General features: G+C 39.4%; 1 protein-coding gene across 6 annotated transcripts in view; it reads right to left on the bottom strand.

Moving 5' to 3' along the window:
- The window catches only part of STAM2 (signal transducing adaptor molecule 2), a 51,062-nt gene extending 33,118 nt beyond the window's left edge, over positions 1-17,944 (bottom strand). Inside the window, exon 1 of one of the 6 annotated variants that reach the window (XR_003438131.1) lies at positions 17,616-17,943. Coding sequence is in view for 4 of the 6 variants with exons in the window: in XM_027131359.1 (XP_026987160.1) it covers positions 17,616-17,889 (274 nt within the window). In the remaining 2 variants the exon portion in view is untranslated. Of the gene's footprint in view, positions 1-16,298; positions 16,678-17,615 lie in introns of those variants that run through there. The other 5 variants (XM_027131359.1, XM_027131350.1, XM_027131348.1 and 2 more) reach the window with 5 other exon arrangements.
- Between the last annotated feature and the right edge of the window lie 9,392 nt (positions 17,945-27,336).

Below are 27,336 nucleotides of genomic sequence, written 5' to 3'. Positions count from 1 at the left end.
GCGGCGAGCAGGAGCTACTCTTCATTGCAGTGGCTTCTCTTGCTGCGGAGCACGGGCTCTAGGCGTGTGGGTTTCAGTAGTTGTGGCTCGTGGGCTCTTGAGTGCAGGCTCAGTAGTTGTGGCGCACGGGCTTAGTTGCTCTGTGGCATATGGGATCTTCCTTGACCAGGGTTTGAACCCGTGTCCCCTGCACTGGCAGGCAGATTCTTAACCACTGCATAACCAGGGAAGTCCAAGTCTACCCATAAAACTTTTAATAAAATAGGCTTCTTCAGTAATATTAAAAAAAAAAATTAACTATGAAAAACAAGAATGCCCAAAAGAGATCTTTAAAGCTTCTCCTACTATGTTTGAAAATAAAAACTCATGACTTTTCTGCTTTCAACCATGGCAGAATATCTGGTACCAGATTTGCTATTCTACCGAAAACAAGGATAAAACTGGCCAAAATATACAAAGCAACTGTGTTCAGGAAATGAATAACAAGCAGTGCACATCTGAGGTCTTTGAGGGAAGGGAAATATGAAGTGAGCCTCTCGATGGCCCCAGTGTTCTGCCTGGGAACACTTTCCTGTCCCAATACAAGGAGGACTAGCTCAAATAAAGCAGCTAGGAGACAGCAGATTTCTAAGCACAGGGATTTAATCATGGGTCCTCGTTGCTCAAGGGCTGTGCTATACACACCCACACCCACATCCACACAGGGTGAGGCTCTATGAGGTCTAGCACAGATAACCTACTATGAGGCTGAAAGGTTGTGCAATGCAAGGAGTCTTTTAAAGTTCCTGTTACGGACTGAATGTCTGTGTCCCCACAAAATTCACACCTTGAAGCTCTAACCCCCAGCATTGCTGTAGTTGGAGACTAGACACAAAATAAGTAATTAAGGTTAAATGAGGTCATAAGGTCGAAGTCCTGATCCAAGAGAATGTGTCCTCATAAGAAGAGACACCAGAGAGTTCACTTGTCTTTCCTCACACGTACAAAGACGAGGTCATGTGAGGACACAGTGAGAATGCAGCCATCTGCAACCCAAGGGGAGAGCCCTCACCAGAAACCAACCCTGCTGGGACCTTGACCTTGGACTTCCAGTTGCCAGAATTGTGAGAAAGCAAATTTCTGTTGCTTGACTACCTAGTCTATGGTATTTTGCTATGGCAGCCCAAGAAGATTAATACTCCACCCAACTAGAGTAGAGAGAACATTTCAGGCTATCAGTTGAAACCCCCGAAAGGCTAAAACACCTTAGGAGTACAGGTACCGGAAAATTTAGTACAATATTGAAATAGGCCTACCTCACAAAGAAAACCAGGCCAGACAAAAACCTAAAAGATTCTCCAATAATATAACTACCTGACAGAACAAAATTCAACACTCTTTTAAAGGAAGACAACATAATCTAGCCTCCTTACAAAGAATAAAGAGTGACCAGCGTAATATAAAAAAATCACTAGATGTGCAAAAAAGTGTCCCACAATCAAGATAAAAATAATCAATAAAAAAGATAGCATAGGGCTTCCCTGGTGGTACAGTGGTTGGGAGTCCGCCTGCCGATGCAGGGGACACGGGTTCGTGCCCCGGTCCAGGAGGATCCCACATGCTGCGGAGCAGCAGGGCCTGTGAGCCATGGCCGCTGAGCCTGCGCGTCTGGAGCCTGTGCTCCTCAACAGGAGAGGCCACAGCAGTGAGAGGCCCGCGTACAGCAAAAAAAAAAAAAAAAAAAAAAAAAAAAAAAAAAAAAAAAAAAAAAGCATAATCCAAATGTTAGAATTAGCAAAAAAGTACTTTAAAGCAGATATTATATTTTTTTTCAAGAACTTAAAGCAAACGATGGTCATAAGTGAGTAGATGATGAGTGCCCAGCAGAAAAATAGAAACTATAAAAATAGAATGATATACCCTGAGAAAACCATAATTCAAAAGGAGACATGTACCACAGTGTTCACTGCAGCACTATTTACAACAGACAAGACATGGAACCAACCTAAATGTCCATCGACAGATGAATGGATAAATAAGATGTGGCACACATATACAGTGGAAAATTACTCAGCCATAAAAAGAAACGAAACTGATTTATTTGTAGTGACGTGGATAGATCTAGAGTCTATCATACAGAGTGAAGTCAGAAAGAGGAAAACAAATACCATACACTAACGCATATATATGGAATCTAAAAAAAAAAAAAAGGTACTGATGAACCTGCAGGCAGTAATAAAGACGTAGACATAGAGAATGGACTTGAGGACACGGCGGGGGCATGGGGGGAGAGGAAGCTGGGGCAAAGTGAGAGTAGCATCGACATACATACATACATACGCTACCGAATGTAAAATAGTTAGCTAGTGGGAAGCAGCAGCATAGCACAGGGAGATGAGCTCGGTGCTTTGTGATGACCTAGAGGGGTGGGATAGGGAGGATGGGAGGGAGGCTCAAGAAGGAGGGGATGTGGGGACATATGCATGCATATGGCTGATTCACTTTGGTGTACAACAGAAACTAACACAGTATTGTGAAGCAATTATAGTCCAATAAAGATCTATTTTAAAAAGTGGTATACCTAGAACTGAAGATACAACATCTCAACTAAAATATTTCACTAAATGGGCTTAAAACAGATTGAAGACTGCAGAAAGAATCAGTGGAGAAAATCTGACAAGCCTCTTAGATAGCCTCATCCACCAGAGGGCAGACAGCAGAAGGAAGAAGAACTACAATCCTGCAGCCTGTGGAACAAACACCACATTCACAGAAAGATAGACAAGATGAAAGGCAGAGGGCTATGTACCAGATGAAGGAACACGATAAAACCCCAGAAAAACAACTAAATGGAGTGGAGATAGGAAACCTTCCAGAAAAAGAATTCAGAATAATGATAGTGAAGGTGATCCAGGACTTTGGAAAAAGAATGGAGACAAAGATCAAGAAGATGCAAGAAATGTTTAACAAAGATCTAGAAGAATTAAAGAACAAACAAACAGAAATGAACAACACAATAACTGAAATGAAAAATACACTAGAATGACTCAATAGCAGAATAACTGAGGTAGAAGAATGGATAAGTGACCTGGAAGACAGAATGGTGGAATTCACTACTGCGGAACAGAATAAAGAAAAAAGAATGAAAAGAAATAAAGACAGCCTGGGACTGTCTTTATTTATAAAATAAAGAGACCTCTGGGACAACAATAAACGCAATAACATTCGCATTATAGGGGTCCCAGAAGGAAAAGAGAGAGAGAAAGGACCTGAGAAAATATTTGAACAGATTATACTCGAAAGCTTCCCTAACACGGGAAAGGAAATAGCCAACCAAGTCCAGGAAGCACAGTGAGTCACATACAGGATAAATCCAGGGAGAAACACGCCGAGACACATAATAATCAAATTGGCAAAAATTAAAGACAAAGAAAAATTATTGAAAGCAGCAAGGGAAAAATGACAAATAACAAACAAGGGAACTCCCATAAGGTTAAGAGCTGATTTCTCAGGAGAAACTCTACAAGCCAGAAGCGAGTGCCATGATATACTTAAAGTGATGAAAGGGAAAAATCTACACCAAAGATTACTCTACCCGGCAAGGATCTCATTCAGATTCGATGGAGAAATCAAAAGCTTTACAGACAAGCAAGAGCTAAGAGAATTCAGCATCAAACCAGCTCTACAACAAATGCTAAAGAAACTTCTCTAAGTGGGAAACACAAGAGAAAAAAAGGACCTAGAAGAACAAACCCAAAACAATTAAGAAAATGGTAATAGGAACATACATATCAATAATTACCTTAAACGTGAATGGATTAAATGCTCCAACCAAGACACAGGCTTGCTGAATGGATACAAAAGTAAGACCCATATATATGTTGTCTTCAAGAGACTCACTCCAGACCTAGGGACACATTCATACTGAAAGTGAGGGGATGGAAAAAGATATTCCATGCAAGTGGAAATCAAAAGAAAGCTGCAGTAGCAATACTCATATCAGATAAAATAGACTTTAAAATAATGTTACGAAACAAAGAAGGACATTACATAATAATCAAGGAATCAATTCAAGAAGAAGATATAACAATTATAAATATATATGCATCCAACATAGGAGCACCTCAATACATAAGGCAACTGCTAACAGCTATAAAACAGGAAATCGACAGTAACACAATAATAGTGGGGGATTTTAACACCTCACTTACACCAATGTACAAATCATCCAAACAGAAAATTAATAAGGAAAAACAAGCTTTAAATGACACAACAGACCAGATAGATTTAATTGATATTTATAGGACATTCCATCCCAAAACAGCAGATTACACTTTCTTCTCAAGTGCACATGGAACATTCTCCAGGACAGATGACATCTTGGTCACAAATCAAGCCTCAGTAAATTTAAGAAAACTGAAATCATATCAAGCATCTTTTCTGACCACAATGCTATGAGATTAGAAATGAATTACAGGGATAAAAACGTAAAAAACACAAACACATGGAAGCTAAACAATACTTTACTAAATAACCAAGAGATCACTGAAGAAATCAAACAGGAAACCAAGAAATACCGAGAGACACATGATAATGAAAACATAACGATCCAAAACCTACGGGATGCAGCAAAAGTAGTTCTAAGAGGGAAGTTTATAGCTATACAAGCCTACCTCAAGAAACAAGAAAAATCTCAAATAAACAATCTAACCTTACACCTAAAGGAACTAGAGAAAGAAGAACAAACAAAACCCAGAATTAGTAGAAGGTAAGAAATCATAAAGATCAGAGCTGAAATAAATGAAACAGAAACAAAGAAAACAATAGCAAAGATCAATAAAACTAAAAGGTGGCTCTTTGAGAAGATAAACAAAACTGATAAACCATTAGCCAGACTCATCAAGAAAAAGAGGGAGAGGACTCAAATCAATAAAATTAGAAATGAAAAAAGAAAAGTTACAACAGACACTGCAGAAGTACAAAGCATCCTAAGAGACTGCTACAAGCACCTCTATGGCAATAAAATGGACAACGTGGAAGAAATGGACAAAATCTTAGAAAGGTATAACCTTCCCAGACTGAACCAGGAAGAAATAGAAAATATGAACAGACGAAATCACAAGTAATGAAATTGAAACTGTGATTAAAAATCTTCCAGCAAACAAAAGTCCAGGACCACATGGCTTCACAGGTGAATTCTATCAAACATTTAGAGAAGAGCTAACACCCATTCTTCTCGAACTCTTCCAAAAAATTGCAGAGAAAGGAACACTCCCAAACTCATTCTACAAGGCCACCATCACCCTGATACCAAAACCAGACAAAGATACTACAAAAAAAGAAAATTATAGACCAATATCACTGATGAATATAGATGCAAAAATCCTCAACAAAATACTAGCACACAGAATCCAACAACACATTAAAAGGATCATTCACCATGATCAAGTGGGATTTATCCCAGGGATGCAAGGATTCTTCAATATACGCAAACCAATCAATGTGATACACCATATTAACAAACTGAAGGAGAAAAACCATATGATCATCTCAATAGATGTAGAAAAGCTTTTGACAAAATTCAACACCCATTTATGATAAAAACTCTCCAGAAAGTGGGCACAGAGGGAAACTCCCTCAACATAATAAAGACCATATATGACAAACCCACAGCAACATCATTCTCAATGGTGAAAAACTGAAAGCATTTCCTCTAAGATCAGGAACAAGACAAGGATGTCCAATCTCACCACTCTTATTCAACATAGTTTTGGAAGTCCTAGCCACGGCAATCAGAGAAGAAAAAGAAATAAAAGGAATACAAATTGGAAAAGAGGAAGTAAAACTGTCACTGTTTGCAGATGACATGATATTATACATAGAGAATCCTAAAGACACCACCAGAAAACTACTAGAGCTAATCAATGAATTTGGTAAAGCTGCAGGATACAAAATTAATGCACAGAAATCTCTTGCATTCCTATACACTAATGATGAAAAATCTGAAAGAGAAATTAAGGAAACACTCCCATTTACCATTGCACCAAAAAGAATAAAATACCTAGGAATAAACCTACCTAAGGAGACAAAGAACCTGTAAGCAGAAAACTATAAGACACTGTTGAAATAAATTAAAGATGATATCAACAATTGGAGAGATATACCATGTTCTTGGATTGGAAGAATCAATATTGTCAAAATGACTATACTACCCAAAGCAATCTACAGATTCAGTGCAATCCCTATCAAACTACCAATGCCATTTTTTACAGAACAAGAACAAAAAATCTTAAAATTCGTATGGAGACACAAAAGATCCTGAATAGCCAAAGCAGTCTTGCGGGAAAAAAACAGAGCTGGAGGAATCAGAGTCCTTGACTTCAGACTATACTACAAAGCTACAATAATCAAGACAATGTGGTACTGGCACAAAACCAGAACTATAGATCAATGGAACAAGATAGAAAGCCCAGAGACAAACCCACGCACCTATTATGGTCAACTAATCTATGACAATGGAGGCAAGGATATACAATGGAGAAAGACAGCCTCTTCAATAAGTGGTGCTGGGAAAACTGGACAGCTACATGTAAAAGAATGAAATTAGAACACTCCCTAACACCACACACAAAAATAAACTCAAAATGGATTAGAGATCAAAATGGATTAGAGACCTAAATGCAAGACAGGACACTATAAAACTCTTAAAGGAAAACATAAGAAGAACACTCTTTGACATAAATCACAGCAAGATCTTTTTTGATCCACCTCCTAGAGTAATGGACATAAAAAGAAAAATAAACAAGTGGGACCTAATGAAACTTCAAAGCTTTTGCAAAGCAAAGGAAACTACAAACAAGATGAAAAGACAACCCTCAGAATGGGAAAATATATTTGCAAACGAATCAATGGACAAAAGATTAATCTCCAAAATATATAAACAGCTCATTCAGCTCAATATTAAAAAAGCAAACAACCCAATCAAAAAATGGGCAGAAGACCTAAATAGTTATTTCTCCAAAGAGGGCATACAGATGGCCAAGAAGCACATGAAAAGTTGCTCAACATCACTAATTATTAGAGAAATGCAAATCAAAACTACAATTAGGTATCACCTCACACCAGTTAGAATGGGCATCATCAGAAAATCTACAAACAACAAATGCTGGAGAGGGTGTGGAGAAAAGGGAACCCTCTTGCACTGTTGGTGGGAATGTAAATTGATACAGCCACTATGGAGAATAGTATGGAGGTTCCTTAAAAAACTAAAAATAGATTTACCATATGATCCAGCAATCCCACTACTGGGCATATACCCACAGAAAACCATAATTCAAAAAGACACATGTACCCCAATGTTCACTGCAGCACTATTTACAATAGCCAGGTTATGGAAGCAACCTAAATGCCCATCGACAGACGAACAGATAAAGAAGATGTGGTACATATATACAATGGAATATTACTCAGCCATAAAAAGGAACGAAATTGAGTCATTTGTTGAGACATGGATGTATCTATAGACTGTCATACAGAGTGAAGTAAGTCAGAACGAGAAAAACAAATATTGTATATTAACACATGTATGTGGAACCTAGAAAAATGGTACAGATGAACCGGTTTGCAGGGCAGAAGTTGAGACATAGATGTAGAGAACAAACGTATGGACATCAAGGGGGGAAAGCCACGGGGGAGTGGGGATGGTGGTGTGCTGAATTGGGTGATTGAGATTGACATATATACACTGATGTGTATAAAACTGATAACTAATAAGAAGCTGCTGTATTAAACAAAAACAAAGAAACAAAAAAAACCACATGCACCCCAATGTTCATTGCAGCACTGTTTACCAAAGCCAGGTCATGGAAGCAACCTAAATGCCCATCGACAGACGAATGGATAAAGAAGATGTGGTACGTATATACAATGGAATATTACTCAGCCATAAAAGGGAACAAAATTGGGTCATTTGTAGAGACGTGGATGAATCTAGAGACTGTCTTACAGAGTGAAGTAAGCCACAAAGAGAATAATAAATATCGCATATTAACGCATATATGTGGAACCTAGAAAAATGGTACAGATGAACCAGTTTGCGGGGCAGAAATTGAGACATAGATGAAGAGAACAAACGTATGGACACCAAGGGGGGATGCAGTGGGGGGGGTGGTGGTGGAGTGATGAATTCGGTGATTGGGATTGACATGTATACACTGATGTGTATACAGTGGATGACAAGAACTTGCTGTACCAAAAAATAAATGAAAATTTTAAAAAGTGATCCTTACTCAAAAGTTAATTTATCATGGGAAAGGAAACACATAAGCACAATCTATGGTAAATTAAAATGACTACTCAATGTTTGAAGAATGAATGAATGAGCAAGTGAATGAATGCAATTAAGTAAAAAGTCCTAACTGTCAACTACTATGGGATGTGTTCATATACAGTTTTGAGTAATGGAGGAAATGGTTGTCATTTGGTAAAAAAAGAAAGTTTCAGTATTATACAGTTAATATAACCTCAGATACAAACCTGAACATGTAAAAAAAAGAAAAGTTAGTGAACATGAAGAAAAGTCAACAAAAGTTATCAAATTTGAAGAACAGTGAAAAAAGATTTAAGAAAACTGAAGAGTCTCAGTATATTAAGTTTTTAAACTTTCTATGTAACAAATGCAAATTAGTGGTTTAAAACACCACCCATTATTAGCTCATAGTTCTGTAGTTCAAAATCTAAGCAGGCTCAGTTGGGCTCTATGCTCAGGTTATTACAGACTTGTTGTTGGGGAATTGTTGTTAATTAATTACACATGGTAACTAAATTCATGCATGTTGGAATTACGTAAAGTGAAGACTGCCTGTACATTAAAGCAGAATTTAAATATTTCTTCAAATGTGCACAAAACTACCAACACCAAAATAATCTAGGACAACAGACTCAGTGTGTTCTCTGAATACACTGTATTTGTATTAGATCAAACATAATAGCCAATCACATGGACATTAACAATCACAACATATAATTAAGACTATAACAGAAGGTAACATAAAATTTTATTATAATTAGGATACTATATATCAATATCTTGGGCTATGACTAAAGCAATGCTTAGATCTTAGAGGAAAAATTACTTCTTATGTATTAATTTTAAACAATTATTTTTATACCTTAAAACTATAGTAGAAGAACAGGGGAAAACTGGCAAAAAAAAAAAAATTTTTTTTTCCCAGAAGAAGAAATAAACTAGAAAATGGAAAGCAAGTAAATAAGTAAAATTCATTTTGGTATCTAACAGGAAACCATAGCTGACAGCTTTTACTAAAGATATAAAAATGCTTTTTCTTTGTACCAATTCATTATAAACTAAACAATTACTTGAAAATACAGAACAGCCAATTTTTTCTAGTTTAGAAATCTTACATGTTTACACTATTAAATACATATTTGTTATTAAATTTCTAGACCACACAATTCTTCTGTAGTTAAATTAAAATATTTAAACGCCCAATACTTCAAACTGACAGATTATAAATATTTCACTGCTTCTCTGACTCCAATGACAACAACCACACTTAGCATTTTAGAGTACTTGGGTTCAACATACATTTTCTCATTTAATCCTCCTCCCCATTTAATGCTTTGATTTGTTTGGGTAAAATTTTTATTGATACAAATCTTCAGTTTACTCTGGAGAAAACAGTAATATAAATTCTACTTTTCCTAAAATGAAAGCCTACTTACAGCTCTGAGTAATGAATGATAGGTAATAATTAATTAAAAAACAATAACAATGATTTCCCTGGTGGCACAGTGGTTAAGAACCTGCCTGCCAATGCAGAGGACACGGGTTCGAGCCCTGGTTCGGGAAGATCCCACATGCCACGGAGCAACTAAGCCTCGTGCGCCACAACTACTGAGCCTGCATTCGAGAACCTGAGAGCCACAACTACTGAGCCAGTGTGCCACAACTACTGAAGCCTGCACGCCTAGAGCCCGTGCTCTGCAACAAAGAGGAGACACCGCAATGAGAAGCCTGCACACTGCAATGAAGAGTAGCCCCCACTCGCCGCAACTAGAAAAAGCCCGTGCGCAGCAACGAAGACCCAACACAGCCAAAAATAAATTAATTAATTAACTAAAAAAGAAAAAAATAACAATAGTTTCAAAGTATTTTACATACGCTAAACTACTTACATTGAATCCAATGAAGATGCCCCATTTTATACATGAGCAAACTGAGACAGAAAAGTAACTAGCACAAGATCATACAGATACTAAATAGTAAAAGCGGGATTTCAGTCTAGGCAGTCTGGCTCAGGGCATATTTTCTATTAATCTGCCTCTTGGGTGCAATTTTTGTTCAAAACTGCTAAATTAACTCTTTCAACAAGTTAGTTTTCAGTTTCTCTATGCATGAACATTTTAAACATACTGAATAGGACAAATGCAAGACCAACTCTTGTTTATAAGAAAAGAATCAGACACAATGCCACACTTAACTCCATTTACCGCATCATTTAATAACACAATGTACATATTTAAGAACTTCTTGCTCTGGTGGAATACAGAAGAGTGATTGCTACTCTTTTTTCATTTCACATGTTACCACCAACATTTGTGGGGGGACTAGGAAGAGTTTAGAGAGTTGGGCAGATAGGAAAAAGGAAGAAACAAAATTAAAATCATCTTTTACTTCCTTCTAATATTGTAAATCATCTATTTAAAAGGTAAAAGGTCTAGAGCCAGCCTTTACATTCCTACAAGTTCACTTTCTTCTTGTCTAATACTCCCAAGATGCCCTCTGTAATCCTGTTCATTGAGAGCCATACCCCCTCACAACTCCACAGAACAGGCATGCTCTTTTCTACAAACATCCTTACATTACGGAACAGGGCAGAAGAATAAATGTAGTAAGTATAATTTCTATTTTAACAGACCTATCTGGAAGCTTCACGTGCAAGACACAATAAGAGCTGGGGAAAAGGAAAAATGAGTCTCAAAGTAGCCACTAACACGCCAAAACATCACAGATGGAGAATCAAAAGCAGTTAGGTTGGGCAGATGACCACATAACCTCTGCAGACTGAGGAAATCATTATGCACATGTGGAGTACACACATCACCCACTAACACTGAAGACCCACCTTCTCTATTCCCAGCTCTGAAACTTACATATTAGCTTAAGGTTGCTAGGTAGTTCACCTCAGCTCTGACTCAAATCTGAATCCATGTTCTCATCTGTAAAATGGAAATTAAAATGGCTGCCATGCTTAAAAGAGGAGTTGTGAAAATTAAGTGAAAAGAAAAATGGGTGAAAAACTTAAACAGATATTTCAAAAAAGAGGATATTAATTTAGTGAACAACTATATTAAAGATTAGATAAATAAATACTTATTAAAGCCACAAAGAGATGCCACTAGAATGGCTAAAATTCTTAAAATTACACCACCATGTACCAACAAATTTTTTATATGAAGTTGAAGTAATATGAGCTAAAAATAAGTAGGTGGCTTCAAAATGTCAATAATTTTCAGGGGGCAATGTCTGATATCTGTCATATAGACCTTCTTAGGTTCAATCCCTATACTCAATACAAACATTTATTCACTATCAAGTAAAGTTACAGAGCCTAATAAGGCAATAATATTTAAAAAAAAAAAAGTTCTTTCCCTTTCCCTTCCACCTCAAGGGACAGTAGTAGTATGTGTATACTTACTTGTAGAAAAATCATCCTCTTGCTCTCTTACCTAACTTTACAATTACACTTGACCCTTGAATAACATGGGTTTTAACTGCAGAGATCCACTTAATATACAGATTTTTAAAAATAACTATATTGGAAAAATTTTTGGAGATTTGTAACAATTAGAAAAAACTTGCAGACAAACCGGGTAGCCTAGAAATATCAAAAAAAATAAGAAAAAAGTATGTCATGAATTGTATAAAATATATGTAGATATACACATAACCTTCAAAACATGTTAACTGACTGTTATCGGTAAGGCTTCCAGTCAACAGTAGGCTATTAGTAGTTAAGTTTTGGGGGAGTCAAAAGTTAACACATGGATTTTCAGCTGTACAGGGGGTCAGCATCCCTAACCCCCCGAGTTGTTCAAGGGTCAACTATATAATCTAAGTAAGATTAGAACTAAACATTATTATCAGGAAATAAAAAGTGTATTATTAACTATCAACATCATCAGTGCATATGAATCAAAAATATAAACTACAATGTCTTCTCAAATTCTAAAAGAACATAAAAGAAATTCCCTTTTATGATTTTACTAATCTGATAATAAACCCATATGAAAGAAAAAAGGCAAAAAACAGCTAAGAGTATAAAAATGAAGAAAAACAAGACAGGGGGCTTGCCCTACCACCTATAAAGGCCAATGGCATTAGAATGTGGTATTGGTACAGGATAGATAAAGAGAACAGTGTAGAACAGAAAGCACAGACACAGTCCTCATACAAGGAAAGGGATTTACTATATGAAGGAGAAAGTGCTCCAAACTAGTGGGGGAAGGATAGATAATTCAATAAATGGTGATTAGGCAACTGATAATTGTCTACTGTGAATCGACTATCCAATCAAATCTCTCCTTAGACCTTACATAAAGACCAAGTCCAGGTGGACTAAAGACCTAACTGTGAAAATCAAAACTTCAATAAAACTTTCAGAAGAAAACATAACAAGATCCTTATAGACTCAAGGAGGAGAGAAAGCTTTTCTTGAACAAGAAAAATAAAATCAAGGGAGAAAGACAATATTACTAAACCGAAACTTCAATCTTCTTAATAGTAAAAGGCAGCACAAAAAGAAAAACAAAAAGAAGCAACAGACAAGGATATATATTTGCAATTCACATAAACAACAAAAGATTAGTAGAGAACGCATGTGAAACTTTAAAAATCAATAAGAAAAAATAATCCAACAGAATAATAAGTACATGAAAGTAAGGAGCAGGCAATTTATACAAAAAGAAAACAGACTGACCAAGAGACATGAAAAGATGCTCAACTGCAATGAAGCTGAAATAAATGGAAAACAATGCCCTATTTCACACCCATCAAATTGGCATAAATTTTAAAGTCTGACAATACCCAGCGTTAGTGAGACTCTGGAACAACAGGGACTTCACTTCCACTGCTGGTGGGAGTAAAATCTCCCACAAACACTTAGAAGAACAATTCTGTATTATTTAACATTTTGCAACTTTGCACTATATGCATTTTTAAAAAAGAATTCCTCTTCAAGATACAATCCCTTGCGAATCTCTCACTCTTGTGAAGAAGAAAACGTGGATAATAACTTTCACTGCAGTGTTGTCTGTGATAGCAAAAAACTGCAAAAAACTTCATGTTCATTAATAGGAGAATGGGTTAAAAAATGTGGAATATCACATAGCTCTTAAAATTAATGAACTAAAGCTACAAACATCAACATGAATAACTCTCACAAAAAATGCTAAATGACAAGCTACAAATGACTACAGAGAATATTATTTTTTATGAAGTTTAAAAACATGCAAAACAATATATATAGTATATTTGTATGTATAGTATATATTACAAAATAGACTTTTAAATCTTTTTAGAGTGTTTAACTCTGAGAAGAGAGGAAAAAGAATATTATCAGGTAGCTAATAAATAAAAGTAATAATTTCTACTGTATTTTGAATGTTTTCTTTAAAAAAAAAAGAATGAAGTGTGGCAAAATGTTAGGACTTGACAGAGGTGACTGACAGGAATAGAGTTTATGTTATATTCTATACTTTATGCTAAAAATTTTTCATCGTTTAAAAAATTACAAAATATATTAATTAAAATTTGTAACTATTTTAATTAGGACTAGGTATTAGAAATTTTTGGTACCATGTAAGCAAAAGAAAGTATAGGAAAAAAACTGGCTGTTACAGCTGTCATTCTCACCTAAAACCAAAATTTTTTTAATTTTAATATTTTGCAACAACCTCATGTGTTCAAGAATTGCCTTAATGACTATGTAAATGTAATATATTTAAATGTATAAAGTAAATTTGTATTACCAGAGTGCCATCAATATCTTTTTTTTTTTTTTTTTTTGCAGTACGCGGGCCTCTCACTGTTGTGGCCTCCCCCGTTGCGGAGCACAGGCTCCGGACGCGCAGGCTCAGCGGCCATGGCTCACGGATCCAGCCGTTCCGTGGCATGTGGGATCTTCCCGGACTGGGGCACAAACCCGTGTCGCCTGCATCGGCAGGCGGACTCTCAACCACTGCGCCACCAGGGAAGCCCAATATCTATTTTTATATTAGGGTTTCTTGTAAAATTTCATTGGAGAAAACGATTCCAATATCAAAAACTCCAAGCTACTCACTGTCAAGTTATTTGACCAAACACAAGCCAAAGACATAGCAATACATGCATTCAAATTTTACTTGGAAAAGTCTCCTTTTAAGATAAAGTTCATACTTCAATCCACTGTATGAAAAGAGTTTTTGTAGAAGTAGAATTTGAGCTCAGCTCTGTGGGACACAAGTAAGTTTATCTTTAAGAAAGGAGATACCAAGTATTGCTGAAAAAAGCAAAAATCTATCAGTGAATAGTAGTAAACGGCACAGAGACAGAAACTGGCAAGAAAGATTGCCTGGCTTGAGTAAGGAGAAAAAAGACACGGAAATAAGAACTGGGGTTACGGAGCAGAACAGACATCCATGACTCAGGAATCAATGTAATGAGACTGGAAAAATCGGTACAGGATGTAAGGAAATGACATCTGTCTGCCCTTTTAACACTGCCACTAAATCTTCCTATTGTGGCTCTGTCCCTCACGTTTTACTTTCTCCTTGGGATCTCCTAAAAAGGCTGCCCCAAACCAGCTCTCTACCTTAGGAAACCTACACTCCCCTTCAAGATAAGAATCAGGGCCCGGGGTGAGGGGGGATGTATGTGGATATTTTCTCTTTTTTTCTCAGCACAGCTTCAAAGGAATTTTATTCAACAAAACAAACAATAAACCCATATTAGAAGAAATCCAATAAATATTTACACTTGATCTTAGCTGATCAAAAGGCTGAGAAGCGATCCAATAAATATTTAAAGAGCTCTAATGCTACCATACCTAGCATACCTTTCAGGATTTGTAGGTTCTGACTCCAAGAAAAAAAAGAAAAAAACCAGGAACTTGCCAGAGTTCCTTACCTCTTAGCCTTTGGCCGGCTACCATTTGACAAGTCATATACCATCATCAACTTATGAGTGCCTTCCTAGACATCTTGAGTCACTACAGCCTTTTCTCAGAGTCTCAGGGTCTGAGAAAAGGATTTCTTCCCCACATGAATGATGTCAGAAACACTGTTCACCCTCTGATGAGACTGCATCGACCAAAGGAATGTAGTTTCAACTTTACAGTTAATTATAAAAATGACCAAACCATACATATAGTAAGAGATGGTCACTTCCTGCAGGTGTAAGTGCTATCAGGATAGCAGGGGAAGAGAGAGGATAGTGTCAACACTTTTACAAATAAAGTGTCTGCCTGAAGGTCCTTGTCTTCTCTTCAGGGAAGATGATTGTTTTAAATACAGGGAGAATGTAAAGCATCTCCTGTATTTCTAGTATCGTAATATGGTGTGAAAAATACAATTATCTTTTTATGTGTGTACGAGTCCTCCATTAGATTGAGAGTTCCTTGAGGGAACCCAGTTTATTTATTAAATTTGTGCTCCCAAAGTCTGATACACACTGTCTGACACACAGTAATCACTCAAAGCCTGTTTGTTGAATGAAAGGTAAACAAAGCTATGACAAAAAAGAAACAATGGTAATAAAAATCTGACTGAATCAAAGAAAGATGAAAAGGACAATGACACTGCAAAGGAACATTCCTGTGGGCATCTCAAGTTAAACAATGACTTGATCGTCATATTACTTAACTACTGTATTTCAAATTAACAGGGGCTTTAAGTTTTGAAAAGTGCAATATATAATTTTTCTTCTATGATAGATGTATAAAGCCAATTTGAAATCCTTAGTATTTCATGCCACTTTTTCTATTAATTCCAACCACTTGCCTAAAAGAGGTTACAATCAAACTTTCTATTTTATCTTAAACTGCCTTTTGGAAACTGACTTCAGTCAGTCATACTTGAGTTAACAAGTAAGTACAGTGCTGATGGCACTGCCCATGAAATAATCTATACACAGTATTTTTTTTTTTTGTCTGAACAGCAGTGCTTCTTTTACTACAGTGGAACTAAACTGTGATCCACTAAACCATGTAGGAACCTCAGGAGACACTGAGGGGGAGGTTTAGAAAAGCAACTTGGCTTACTTTCACCAGAGAAGTTGTCAATCAGAAAACAATGGGCTGCCAGGAAAGATCTCCCTTGAAGAGTTCCACAGTTGTTAAGTTTGAAAATCATTTGTCTTATTCTATTTTGCCTTTTTTTCCCACTATGACAAAATGAAAGTCTTCACAACAATAAAAAGTGAAGGTCTCACTGCAGCAAAGGAAGACATCATTAGGTGTTCCAAAAGCAGACGCTGTGAACCTCAACATTATGCTTCCTAGATTTATAGCAGTCGGCAATGTTAAACTACCAAGAAAAAAGTTGAATGAAATTATGGAAATACGTATTTGAAGACTATCTAAGGATCAAAATCTATAGTTTTTTAGCTCTCTGCGAAAGGAAGGTACTTATACATCATATTTGACTTCTGAACACATTTTTGGAATCACATAATATACCAAAATAGGGCACTTTCTAGACTTTCCCCATAATTAGAAAATTGTAACTATGAAACAGGTGCAATATTCTGTATAACTGGCAATTTGCAGCCATGTGTTTTTTTCATTCCACTAAATCCTAAAACTCTACCTAGAATTAACTACTGCTACAAAAATATTTATTTTAGCCAGCTTGGTTTACTGTTTTTCTAAAGCCACAAGTTAAGAGTTCTCATGCCCAATCCATCTTTTTCTCACTCCATAGTCACTGACGACCCCCCAAGAAGTAAAACAGGTGTTCTGGACTGTTTTGAAATCCTGGGGTTTTCCTTTCCATACCCTAAGGCAGAACACCTTATAGCACTTGCACTATCCATGGATAGTGTAACACTTCCAACTATCATAAATAAATCCTGAAGCCGTGCGATCAAGGGTTGGACGCATCTATATATAAGCGAGATAAAATAGGTTCTTCTTATTGAACCGGGGCAAGTTGAAGTCTCTAAGTGCTGAGCTGCCCTAGACAACAGGGTCTGCTGCATCACTTTTAACCGCGGGGCGGGGGAGTGGGGAGGGGGGGACACAAGACTCAACCAGTTCTAGAGGGAGCTGGAAGTTCTGTGTCATCAACTCCGCAATTGCTCAATTAGTCCGGTCTCCAGAGAACCCCAGGCTCCTCCCTATTCCTGTGCCTGGCGAGGGGAACGGTCCTCTTTCGGGGTTCCCAACCTCAGGTGGGCTGGGGACACTCCCCTGGCAGCTAGGGACGCGCCGAGGTTGCCCCCAGAAAAATCCCGGCTGCCAGGCAGCAGCGACGCCGCACCCTCCTCCCCCTTTGCTAGGCTTTCCAGTCCCCGGAGTCGCCACCGCCCACTTTCTAGCACAACAAACAACGGCTTGGGGCCCCGGCCCAGCACTTACCCACATCTTGCTCGAAGTGGTTGGCGGTGAACAGAGGCATCTCGCCGGCGCCCGAGCCCGAGTTGCTGCGGTCAGGCGGAGGCTCTGCAGCTGCTCCGGGCTGGGGTACCCACGGCCCCGGCTTCCTAGACGGCTCGGCTCCAGTCGCGTCCGGCACTTCCGCCACCGCACCTGCCCCACTCCTGCCTGACGGACCAGCTCCAGGTCCGCGTTCCGCCCTTGCGCTCCGCCCCGACCTCTCCTCCCGGTATGAGGTCCCACCAGCTGCGGGCATCTTCTCAGCGGCCCTGTAGCCGCCGCCCTCCGGGAGGAGGCAGCAGCCCTGATCCGAAGCCCCCGTAGGGGTCAGGCGGCCGCCGAGGCCACCTTTCCATCGCTAGGACCCCGGCAAGCCATGGAGGGGGGACCTTCAGGGCCGGAAGTTGTCGAGCCTATAACTTGGCGACGCCAGAGGACCGGGAGCTGCAATGCCGGCGGCAGTTCTGCAGGGGGCGAGGTGTTCTGGGATTCCCTGCGTAGGGCTGCTGGTTCCGACGGCCAAGTTCTCTCCAGTTTAGTTCCTTCCTAAAATATGGGCTAGTCCCACGCGGCTGAGGGCCCGCGGCTACGTTCGCGTCACAGTCCCGTTGCCCTGGAAACGGATGGAGCCTCACTGGTTTCGAGAGTCGGCGAAGGGTTTGGCTCCGCTCCTGGCGGTTCTGGGGTTACACTCTCCTCGGCGCCTAAACCCCGCCAGAATAACCGCCGTGGAAATCGGGACTCCTCACTTTTCGCTTTCCATCGCGCTCTTACACTGAAAACACTGCTCAACTCTGGGAATCCAGAGACGAATGAGGCACCGTCCCTGCCTTCAAGTTGCTGACAGTTTTATGGGGACAGTGTATAGCATATACGTGACAATACATGACGGTTCTGATATGCAATCGCGGTCACAAACTCAAATTCCCATCGGAGACAGCCAGGTATTGAAATGAGTGTGTAAGTGCAAGCACCCTTCCCACCCACACGCTCCCAAACCCTCTTAACCCTGTTTTATTTTTCTATAGCATTTATCACTTCCTAATATAGAATTATGTTTTCTGTCTCTCCTCTTTAGACTATAAACTCCATGATTATTTTTGTTCACTGCTGTACCCCCAGCATCTAAAAGAGTGTCCAGCAAGTAATAGGTGCTCAGTAAATACTTTTCAAATCCAACCAAACAGTGCATGGCAGCTACCAGTAAACTTAAGCTATTTGTTTAAGTGTGGGCTCTACTAGAGCTTCCAGTTTTTCAATGATTTTTTTTTTTTTTTTTTTTTTTTTTGCGGTACGCGGGCCTCTCACCGCTGTGGCCTCTCCCGTCGCGGAGCACAGGCTCCGGACGCGCAGGCCCAGCGGCCGTGGTTCACGGGCCCAGGCGCTCCACGGCATGTGGGATCTTCCCGGACCGGGGCACGAACCTGTGTCCCCTGCATCGGCAGGCGGACTCTCAACCACTGCGCCACCAGGGAATCCCTCAATGATTTTTTTTAATGTTAAGAATTACTTCAACATTTTTAATAATGGGCTAAACAAGACCATTTTACAACCTCTGTGTAAAGACTTGATACAAAAGAGAGAGAACCATTATACATGGAATAGTTCAGAAAGGTTGTTGCATTTTATATCATAAAGATAGGTTCACAAATAAGGAGGAAACATCAGCAGGTGAAAGGAGCTGATTTTCAAAAACCATTGAACCTAGGATGTTCAAGATATGTTTGGAGACTTTCTAGGTGAATTTGTCTAGGATTAAGGCTTAGTGTTGGAATGGAAAACAAGGGTAGATAGAGATAGGAGGAAACAGATTGGGAAGAGCCTTAAGGAGCAAGCTAAGAATTTTTAATTTTATCACATAAGGCACTAGATAATCATTTAAAGATTTTGAGCAGCAGAGGAGTACACAAAAAAGAGTTTCCAGATAGTAATCTGACAGCAGTGTGCATGACATATATTAAGAAGCAGACCAGGCAGTGGAACAGTTTAGGAGTTACGTAGTATTTGAAGAAGAGATATTGTAGAGGAGATTGTACTGAGATAAGAACAAAGGTCTGAGGATTTGTCTTTGGAAACTATTCACATTTTAAAGAGATTCCTTTAGCTCCTCCACATCTTTAATAGCAAGCATGTTCAAGAATCTATGGGTTGGGCTTCCCTGGTGGTGCACTGGTTGAGAGTCCGCCTGCCGATGTAGGGGACCCGGGTTCGTGCCCTGGTCCGGGAGGATTCCACATGCCGCGGAGCAGCTGGGCCCATGAGCCATGGCCGCCGGGCCTGCACGTCCGGAGCCTGTGCTCCACAGCGGGAGAGGCCACAGCAGTGAGAGGCCCGCGTACTGCAAAAAAAAAGAATCTATGGGTATTTACTCATCTGTGCATATACTCAGTCTCTTGGTGAATCCAGTTAACAAAATTTTTAATAGTCACTAAGAGCCAGGCCCTGTGATAGAAACAAGAAGATACAAAGATTGTTCATTGTTACTTCACCTAATGAAGTTATTGAAGAAGTAAAAGATATGTCAATGGCAGCCCACAAGTTCTGGTGTGCAAAATTTCTGTTGTACAACCTCTTTTGAGCCCCAGTCTCCCTGATAACAAAATAATCTCATCAATTTCAGTTAAATTCTGTCTCTTTAGGGGCTTTTGTTGTTGTTGTTATTATTTTGGGTTTACAGTCAACAAATCTACATCCTTACCTCACACCACTTTCTCTGAACATACACCAAGATCCAACCTCAGGTATGTTCTTCCAACTCTGCCAGTCCGTATTTGGTGAATAACCCTTTTTATTCCAAAACAGGGACAGTGCTTCCCCAGTCAAGACATGATGAAACTTGACTCTAGTTATTGGTCTAGAAAAACTGAAGGGGGTTGTGGGAAATCTTTTTTTCTTTTTCTCCCTCGCAAAAGATTAATGAACATGACCTCCTCCCAATACTTCAGTGAATAAGGATTGAGGTCAGCAGGGAAAGCAGTGGTTTGGTTCTTTCTGGATAAAAAGGGAAAGCTTGAAAGGGAAAGCAGCATTTTGGAAGGCATCTTCCTCAGATGAGGCTTCTCCATGGTCTTCGGGCAAAGGGAGGTCACTATCCTCTAGCAGGGGCAAGCACACCACTTCTGTCAGTCCAGAGGACTGAGGTGAATCTATCAGCTCAAAGTTCTCAAGAGTATCCACCCAGATATCCCCATCATCCTAGGTCTCAGGGTCTCATTCTTTCCCCTGCAGAGTCCTGACTTTACATTATGCTATGGGTTATGAATTCAACCTTCTTTTAAATTCTGCTACTCTCACAATCAGGTCCTGAGTCTGATTTTTTTTTTTTTAATTGTAATCCGTCCCTCTGGCCCCGCCTCTGGCCATAGCAAATAAAGCTAGCTAGCTTTGTCTCTCTCTTTCTCTCTCTCCTTCTCTCATTTTTCTCTTTGTATTTCAGTTTGGATAATTTCTCTATGTGTCTTTAGGATGAGTGGTATGTTATTTTTCATTAATTTCCAAAGCATTCAGTTTGAGTGTTTTTTAAATAAACTTTTTATTTTGGAATAATTTTAGAGTTACAAGGAAGTTACAAAGATAGTATAGAGAGATCTCATTTACCCCTCAGCCCTTTTTCCCACTGTTAACATCTTACGTTTCCATAGTATATTTGTCAAAACTAAGAAACTAACATTAGTTCATTGCTATTAACTAAACCACAGATTTATTTGGATTTTACCAATGTTTACATTAATGGCCTCCTTTTTTTTTTCCAGGATCCAATCCAGGTGTGCCAGGTGTCCCCAAGGTCATCCCCAGTTTCAATGATTCATTGGGACTCATAGGACTCAGCATATAGTCATCCTCATGACTATATTTTATTACAACTAAAGGATACAAAACAAAATCAGCAAAGGGAAAAGGCACATAGGGTAAAGTCTGGAGGTGCGAGCTTCTAAGAGTTCTCTCTCAAGGAAGGCACACAGGACATGCTTAAATCCTCCAACAATGAGTCGTACAACAATGTCATCTACCAGGTAAGCTCATTGCAAATTCAATGCCCAGGGTTTTTACCGGGGTCTAGTCACACAGGCACCCTCTACCTAACATGCACCCATGTTTCCAGACTCTCAGAAGGAAAGCAGGTAGTCAGCATAAACCACATTGTTTGTACAGTTTAGACACCATGAGCCATTCTTATCAGGGAAATTGTGGGAACTCTCCCAAAATCTAAGTTCCCAGATGCCAGTCAAGGGCCAACTTTGCAAGCAGGACTTTCCTTTTCTTTTTAATTTATTTTTTATTGAAGTATAGTTGAATTACAATGTCATGTTAATTACTGCTATACAGCAAAGTGACTCAGTTATACATATATACATTCTTTTTCATATTCTTTTCCACTATGGTTTATCACATGATATTGAATATAGTTCCCTGTGCTATACAGTAGGACCTAGCTGTTTATTCATTCTATATATACCAGTTTGCGTCTGCTAATCCCAAAGTCCCAATCCAACCCTCTCCCACCACCCCCCCACATGGCAACCACCAGTCTATTCTCTATGTCCCTGATTCTGTTTCTGTTTCTTTGATAGGTTCATTTGTGTTGTATTTTAGATTCCACATGTAAGTGATATCATATGGTATTTGTCTTTCTCTTTCTGACTTACTTCACTTAGCATGATCATTTCTGATTGCTTTTTTAAATTTAACTATAATTGATTTACAATACTGTGTTAGTTTCAGGTGTACAGCTTCAAGTTCTTTTCCATTATAGATTATGACAAGATATTGAATATGGCTACCTGTGCTATACAGTAAATCCTTGTTGATTTACTTTATATATAGTGGTGTGGCAAGCAGGCCTTTCTAAGGATAGTGGTCTCAGGCCTGCTATGTTAACCCTTTTGTGCATACCAGAGTATCACAATTCATTTGGTTGTCATGTCTCCCTAGTCTCCTCTGGTTTGTGACAGTTTCTCAGTCTTTCCTTGTTTTTCATGACCTTTACAGTCTTGAGGAGTGCTGACCAGATATGCTGTAGATTGTCTCTGAATCTAAGTTTGTCTGATGTCTTTCTCATGATTAGATGGGTGTTGTAGGATTTTGGAAAGTATTTCACAGAGGTAGAGTGTCCTTATCACATTATTGTAAGGAGTACATGATATCTGGTGATGGTAACTTTTAGCACTTAGTAAATGTAGCATTTGCCAAGTTCCTCCACTTAAAAGTTAATATTTTTCCCTTTCCCTACTCTGTTCTTAGGAAGCAGGTCACTGAGTCTAGCCCACCCTCAAGGGGAAGGAAGGGCATTAAGCTTTACCTTCTGTAGAGGGGAATATCTAAGTATATTATTGGAATTTTTCTATAAGGAAAATTTGTCTCTTTTATCCTATTTACCCATTTATTAAATTGTTTATAGCAGTATGAACTCATGTATATTTATCTTATACTTTGAGTTGTAACCCAATAATACTTTTTTTTTTTTTGCTCTTTTCTTGTTTGCGTTTGCTCAAAGTGTTCCATCTTTGGTCACTGGGAGTTCTTTCAGTTGACTTCTATGTCCCTTTGATGTGTTACTATTTTTTTTTAGCATTTCTTTACTTTCCTGGTACTATAAGATGCTCTAGGCTCATCTTGTGTATTCTCTGCTGCATTCTTAGAATCAACCATTTCTCGAAGGCAACCTGGTTCTGACGTTCTCTTTAAAGGCTGCCATAGAAGATTCCTAGACTTCATGATGCCTTAAGTAGAGAGCTGGCTAACCTGAGCTTGTTATTTCCTTCCTGAAGCACATTAACAGTAATTAACAACAGCCATCCAATTCCACAGTTTTTATAACTGTCTTCGCCTCTCTCAAATGCTAGAGCTATTATAGAAGCCAGTGCATGCCCTTCTACCTGTACCCAACTCCAATTTACCATGATCTTAGTAATTGTGATGCTACGGAAGTAGTTCTTAACATTTGGCATCAGAACCACCTGGAGGACTTGCTAAAAACACAGATTGCTGGACCCCACTGCAGAGTTTCTGATTTAGTAAATCTTGTGTGGAGCACAACCTAAACCCTACCCAGGTAAACATAAAACTTCACACAAAAGGCCTATTCTCCTCAGTTCCTTTTACCCAGTATATCATGTCTGGCTTTTAACCAAAACTCACAAAGCATACTAAAAGACAAAAACCAAAACAAAACAGTTTGAAGAGCAAGCATCAGAACTAGATTCAGACATGGCAGGGATGTTAGACATTTCTTCAACCTGGCTTAATTTCTGCCAGGTTGGTTAGGCTCTGGTGAAACCCTAGTTAGTTAGGCTCTGGTAAAACCCTAGTTTAGGTTAGAATCTAGGGTTTTACCAGATTCTAAAATAATAATTTCTCTTGAGGTCAGGCCTCCTTAAAAAGAATAGAATGCTCTGGGCTTATTTCAGAATGGCTACTTTCCTCCTCCCCCTGCCAGAAGCACAAGGGGATTTTCTCTGATCTTCCTTGTGGGAACTTGATAGGGCTCCTAGAGGTAAAACTTACAATAATGGGGGGGGCCTCCCTGTTACTGGGTCCTCATGAAGTGTTTAACTCTCAGACTTATCCACAGTGAGCCTCCAGCAGTTCATCAATCACAGTTCAGGTTTCCCTACCCCAGTACTTGTTCCAGCAGAGGCTTCTGCTGCCTGTCTGTCTCTCCAACTTTGGGGGCAGCAGTTTGCCCTGTGACCTCAGATCTCTGAGGGAGCTAAAAAGAGTTGTTGATTTTCAGGTCAGCTTTTTTTTCTTATTGTGTGGACCAGAGTGACAACTCCTAAGCTTCTTGGATTCTAGACCAGAAACCAGAAGTTGGCTCTCTTTTTCTCTCTCTTTTCTGTCATAGGCATTACAGTGTTTTGGACCTACATACTAGAAACCTTAGAATAAGCTCTAACTCTGCTTCTATTTTTCCAGTTTTTAAAAACCTAATTGTTTCACTTCTGTCTTCAAACTTTCTTTTTGCTGTCCACCCACCCCCTCCCTTTGGCATCACCTCTATTGTATCCCACGCTCTCTTTTCCTCCACGCCTTCCAATTCTTCCCTTTGAGAAAGGGCACCCAATAGAAGGGGCTGGGATCTACTTCATGCTCTGTTAACTGAGTCATGAACCCATAAGGCTACATCTCTCCCAGAGAGGGAGCCTTTTTCTTTTAAAGACATCATATGGGCTAGCCTATCCCTGCCCACAAAACAACTTAATTATCCTGAAACACCACCTTTATGGTTTTGTTCCCTCAAGAACCTACTGGATTTGCCTGCCACAGAAAGTTCAATCTGGGCTGTCACTGTCTGTGGTAAATAACTCATTTTTCCCTACCCAATAACCTTATTTTCCATGGCTTAAAGCATCAGTTTTTGAAGTCAGGTGAATTTTCACAGCCTTGCCACTGACTATGTGACTTTGGGAAAATACTTAAGTTCTAGGAATCTCAGTTTTCTTATTTGTAAGTATAACTTCATAAGTTTGCTATGAAGATTCAATGGGATCATGAGAGCTTTTCATATAGTATGTGCTCGGTAGCATTTACAAAAGGAAGTTTTGCAATGATAGATGTGTTTTCTATTTGCACTGTTCAATTTAGTAGCCACTAGGCATCTGTGGCTATTGCTCACTTGAAATGTGTCTGAATTTTAAATTTTATTTCATTTAATTAATTTAAACTTCAATAGCCACATGTAGCTTAGTGGCTAGCATTTAAGACAGAGCTAGCACTAGTAAACATTGTGAAAATCAGGTGAAGGAAATAGAAGTGTCTTTTGTCTGTATTACTTGTGTCTCACGATACTTCCCTTTCTAGAAATGCGTGCTTTCTTCATTCACCTATCTTCATCTTTTACCTCTTTTCATTTTTCACATCTGTAAATTTAAGACCCAATTCAACACCCATCTTCTCAAGAAGCATTCCTCAGTTGGTCACAATTCACGTCTTTCACTTCTCTGAAACTTTTGTTGAACAGATGGTCAACACTGCACTACTTAGCACTTAATATTCTTCTGACCTATCTTGTGCAATAGTTGTAACTCCCCAAGAGCATAATATAAGGATCTGTGTGGTTTTTGATTCTGTGCCCCTCCAAGGCAAATAGCCCATTACTTAAAATATGTAAACACTGCATTATGGACTGAATGTTTGTGTCTCCCCCAAATTCATATGTTGAAATCTAGTCACCAATGTGATGATATTTTGAAGTGGGACCACTGGCAGGTAATTAAGTCATGAGAGTGTGGCCCTCACTAATGAGATTAGTACCCTTATAAGAAGAGGCCAGAGAGTCTAGCACACTCTCTTTCTGCCATGTGAATGTACAATAAGTCAGCAGTCTGCAACCCAGAAGAAGATCCTCCCCAGAACCTGACCATGCTGGCACCCAGATCTCAGACTTCCAGCCTCCTGAACTGTGAGAAATAAGTTTCTGTTGTTTATAAGCTACCCACTCTCTGATACTCTGTTTTAGCAGCATGAACTAAGACACACTGAGTAACCCTGTTTGATTTATTACTTGTCCTTTACCTCTCTGATTCATTCTTCTCACCTTCCAATTCCCACTACCAATTTGGCTGAAAGAAGTGCCCAAATATCCAATAAAATACTTACTTATCTTTTTCTATTCTACCTTTGTGTTACTTTATTCTCCCCACTCCTGCAAAATGAATAAAAGCATATTTTCAGGTACGTTACATTTTTCCCATTTAATTTAGTTAAACATTGGGTGCCTACTATTTACAAAATATTAGTGGTAGGGGCAAGAATTGATGATGGAGACTTCCCTGATGGCACAGTGGTTAAGAATCTGCCTGCTGGGGCTTCCTTGGTGGTGCAGTGGTTAAGAACCCACCTGCTTGGGCTTCCCTGGTGGCGCAGTGGTTGAGAGTCCACCTGCCGATGCAGGGGACACGGGTTGATGCCCCGGTCCAGGAAGATCCCACATGCCGCGGAGTGGCTGGGCCCGTGAGCCATGGCCGCTGAGCCTGCGCGTCTGGAGCCTGTGCTCTGCAACGGGAAAGGCCACAACAATGAGAGGCCCGCGTACGGCAAAGAAAAAAGAGTCTGCCTGCCAATGCAGGGGTCACGAGTTCGAGCCCTGGTCCAGGAAGATCCCACGTGCTGCGGAGCAACTAAGCCCATGCGCCACAACTACTGAGCCTGCGCTCTAAAGCCCGCAAAGCCACCGCAACGAGAAGCCCGCGCACCGCAACAAAGAGTAGCCCCCGCTGCCACACCTAGCAGCAACAAAGCCTGCATGCAGCAACAAAGACCCAACGCAGCCAAAAATAAATTAAATTAAAAAAAAAATGACACGGGTTCGACCCTGGTCCAAGAAGATCCCACATGCCATGGAGCAACTAAGCCCATGCACCACTACGAAGCCTGCGCTCTAGAGCCCATGAGCCACAACTTCTGAAGCCCACATGCCTACAGCCTGTGCTCTGCAACAAGAGAAGCCACCACAATGAGAAGCCCGTGCACAGCAAGAAAGATCCAATGCAGCCAAAAAAACAAACAAACGAATAAATTTTTTAAAAAAAGAGTTGATGATGGGGGCATGAAAATGATATAACTGCTCTCGAATGAGTTATATTTAGAAGAGGAGAGTGATTTATGAAAATGATTGATTAATGGAAGAGAATACACAGGAAAAAGGGAATTACCAACTGTTGGTGGAATATAGACCAATGGTATTTTGGTATGTAGCTATTTA

Source organism: Aethalodelphis obliquidens, unplaced genomic scaffold (assembly GCF_003676395.1).
Source record: "Aethalodelphis obliquidens isolate GAN/ISIS:26980383/991018 unplaced genomic scaffold, ASM367639v1 scaffold2, whole genome shotgun sequence".
Lineage (NCBI taxonomy): Eukaryota > Metazoa > Chordata > Mammalia > Artiodactyla > Delphinidae > Aethalodelphis > Aethalodelphis obliquidens.
The sequence above is the reverse complement of the archived record's forward strand: the minus strand, read 5'-3'. Positions and strand labels throughout refer to the sequence as shown.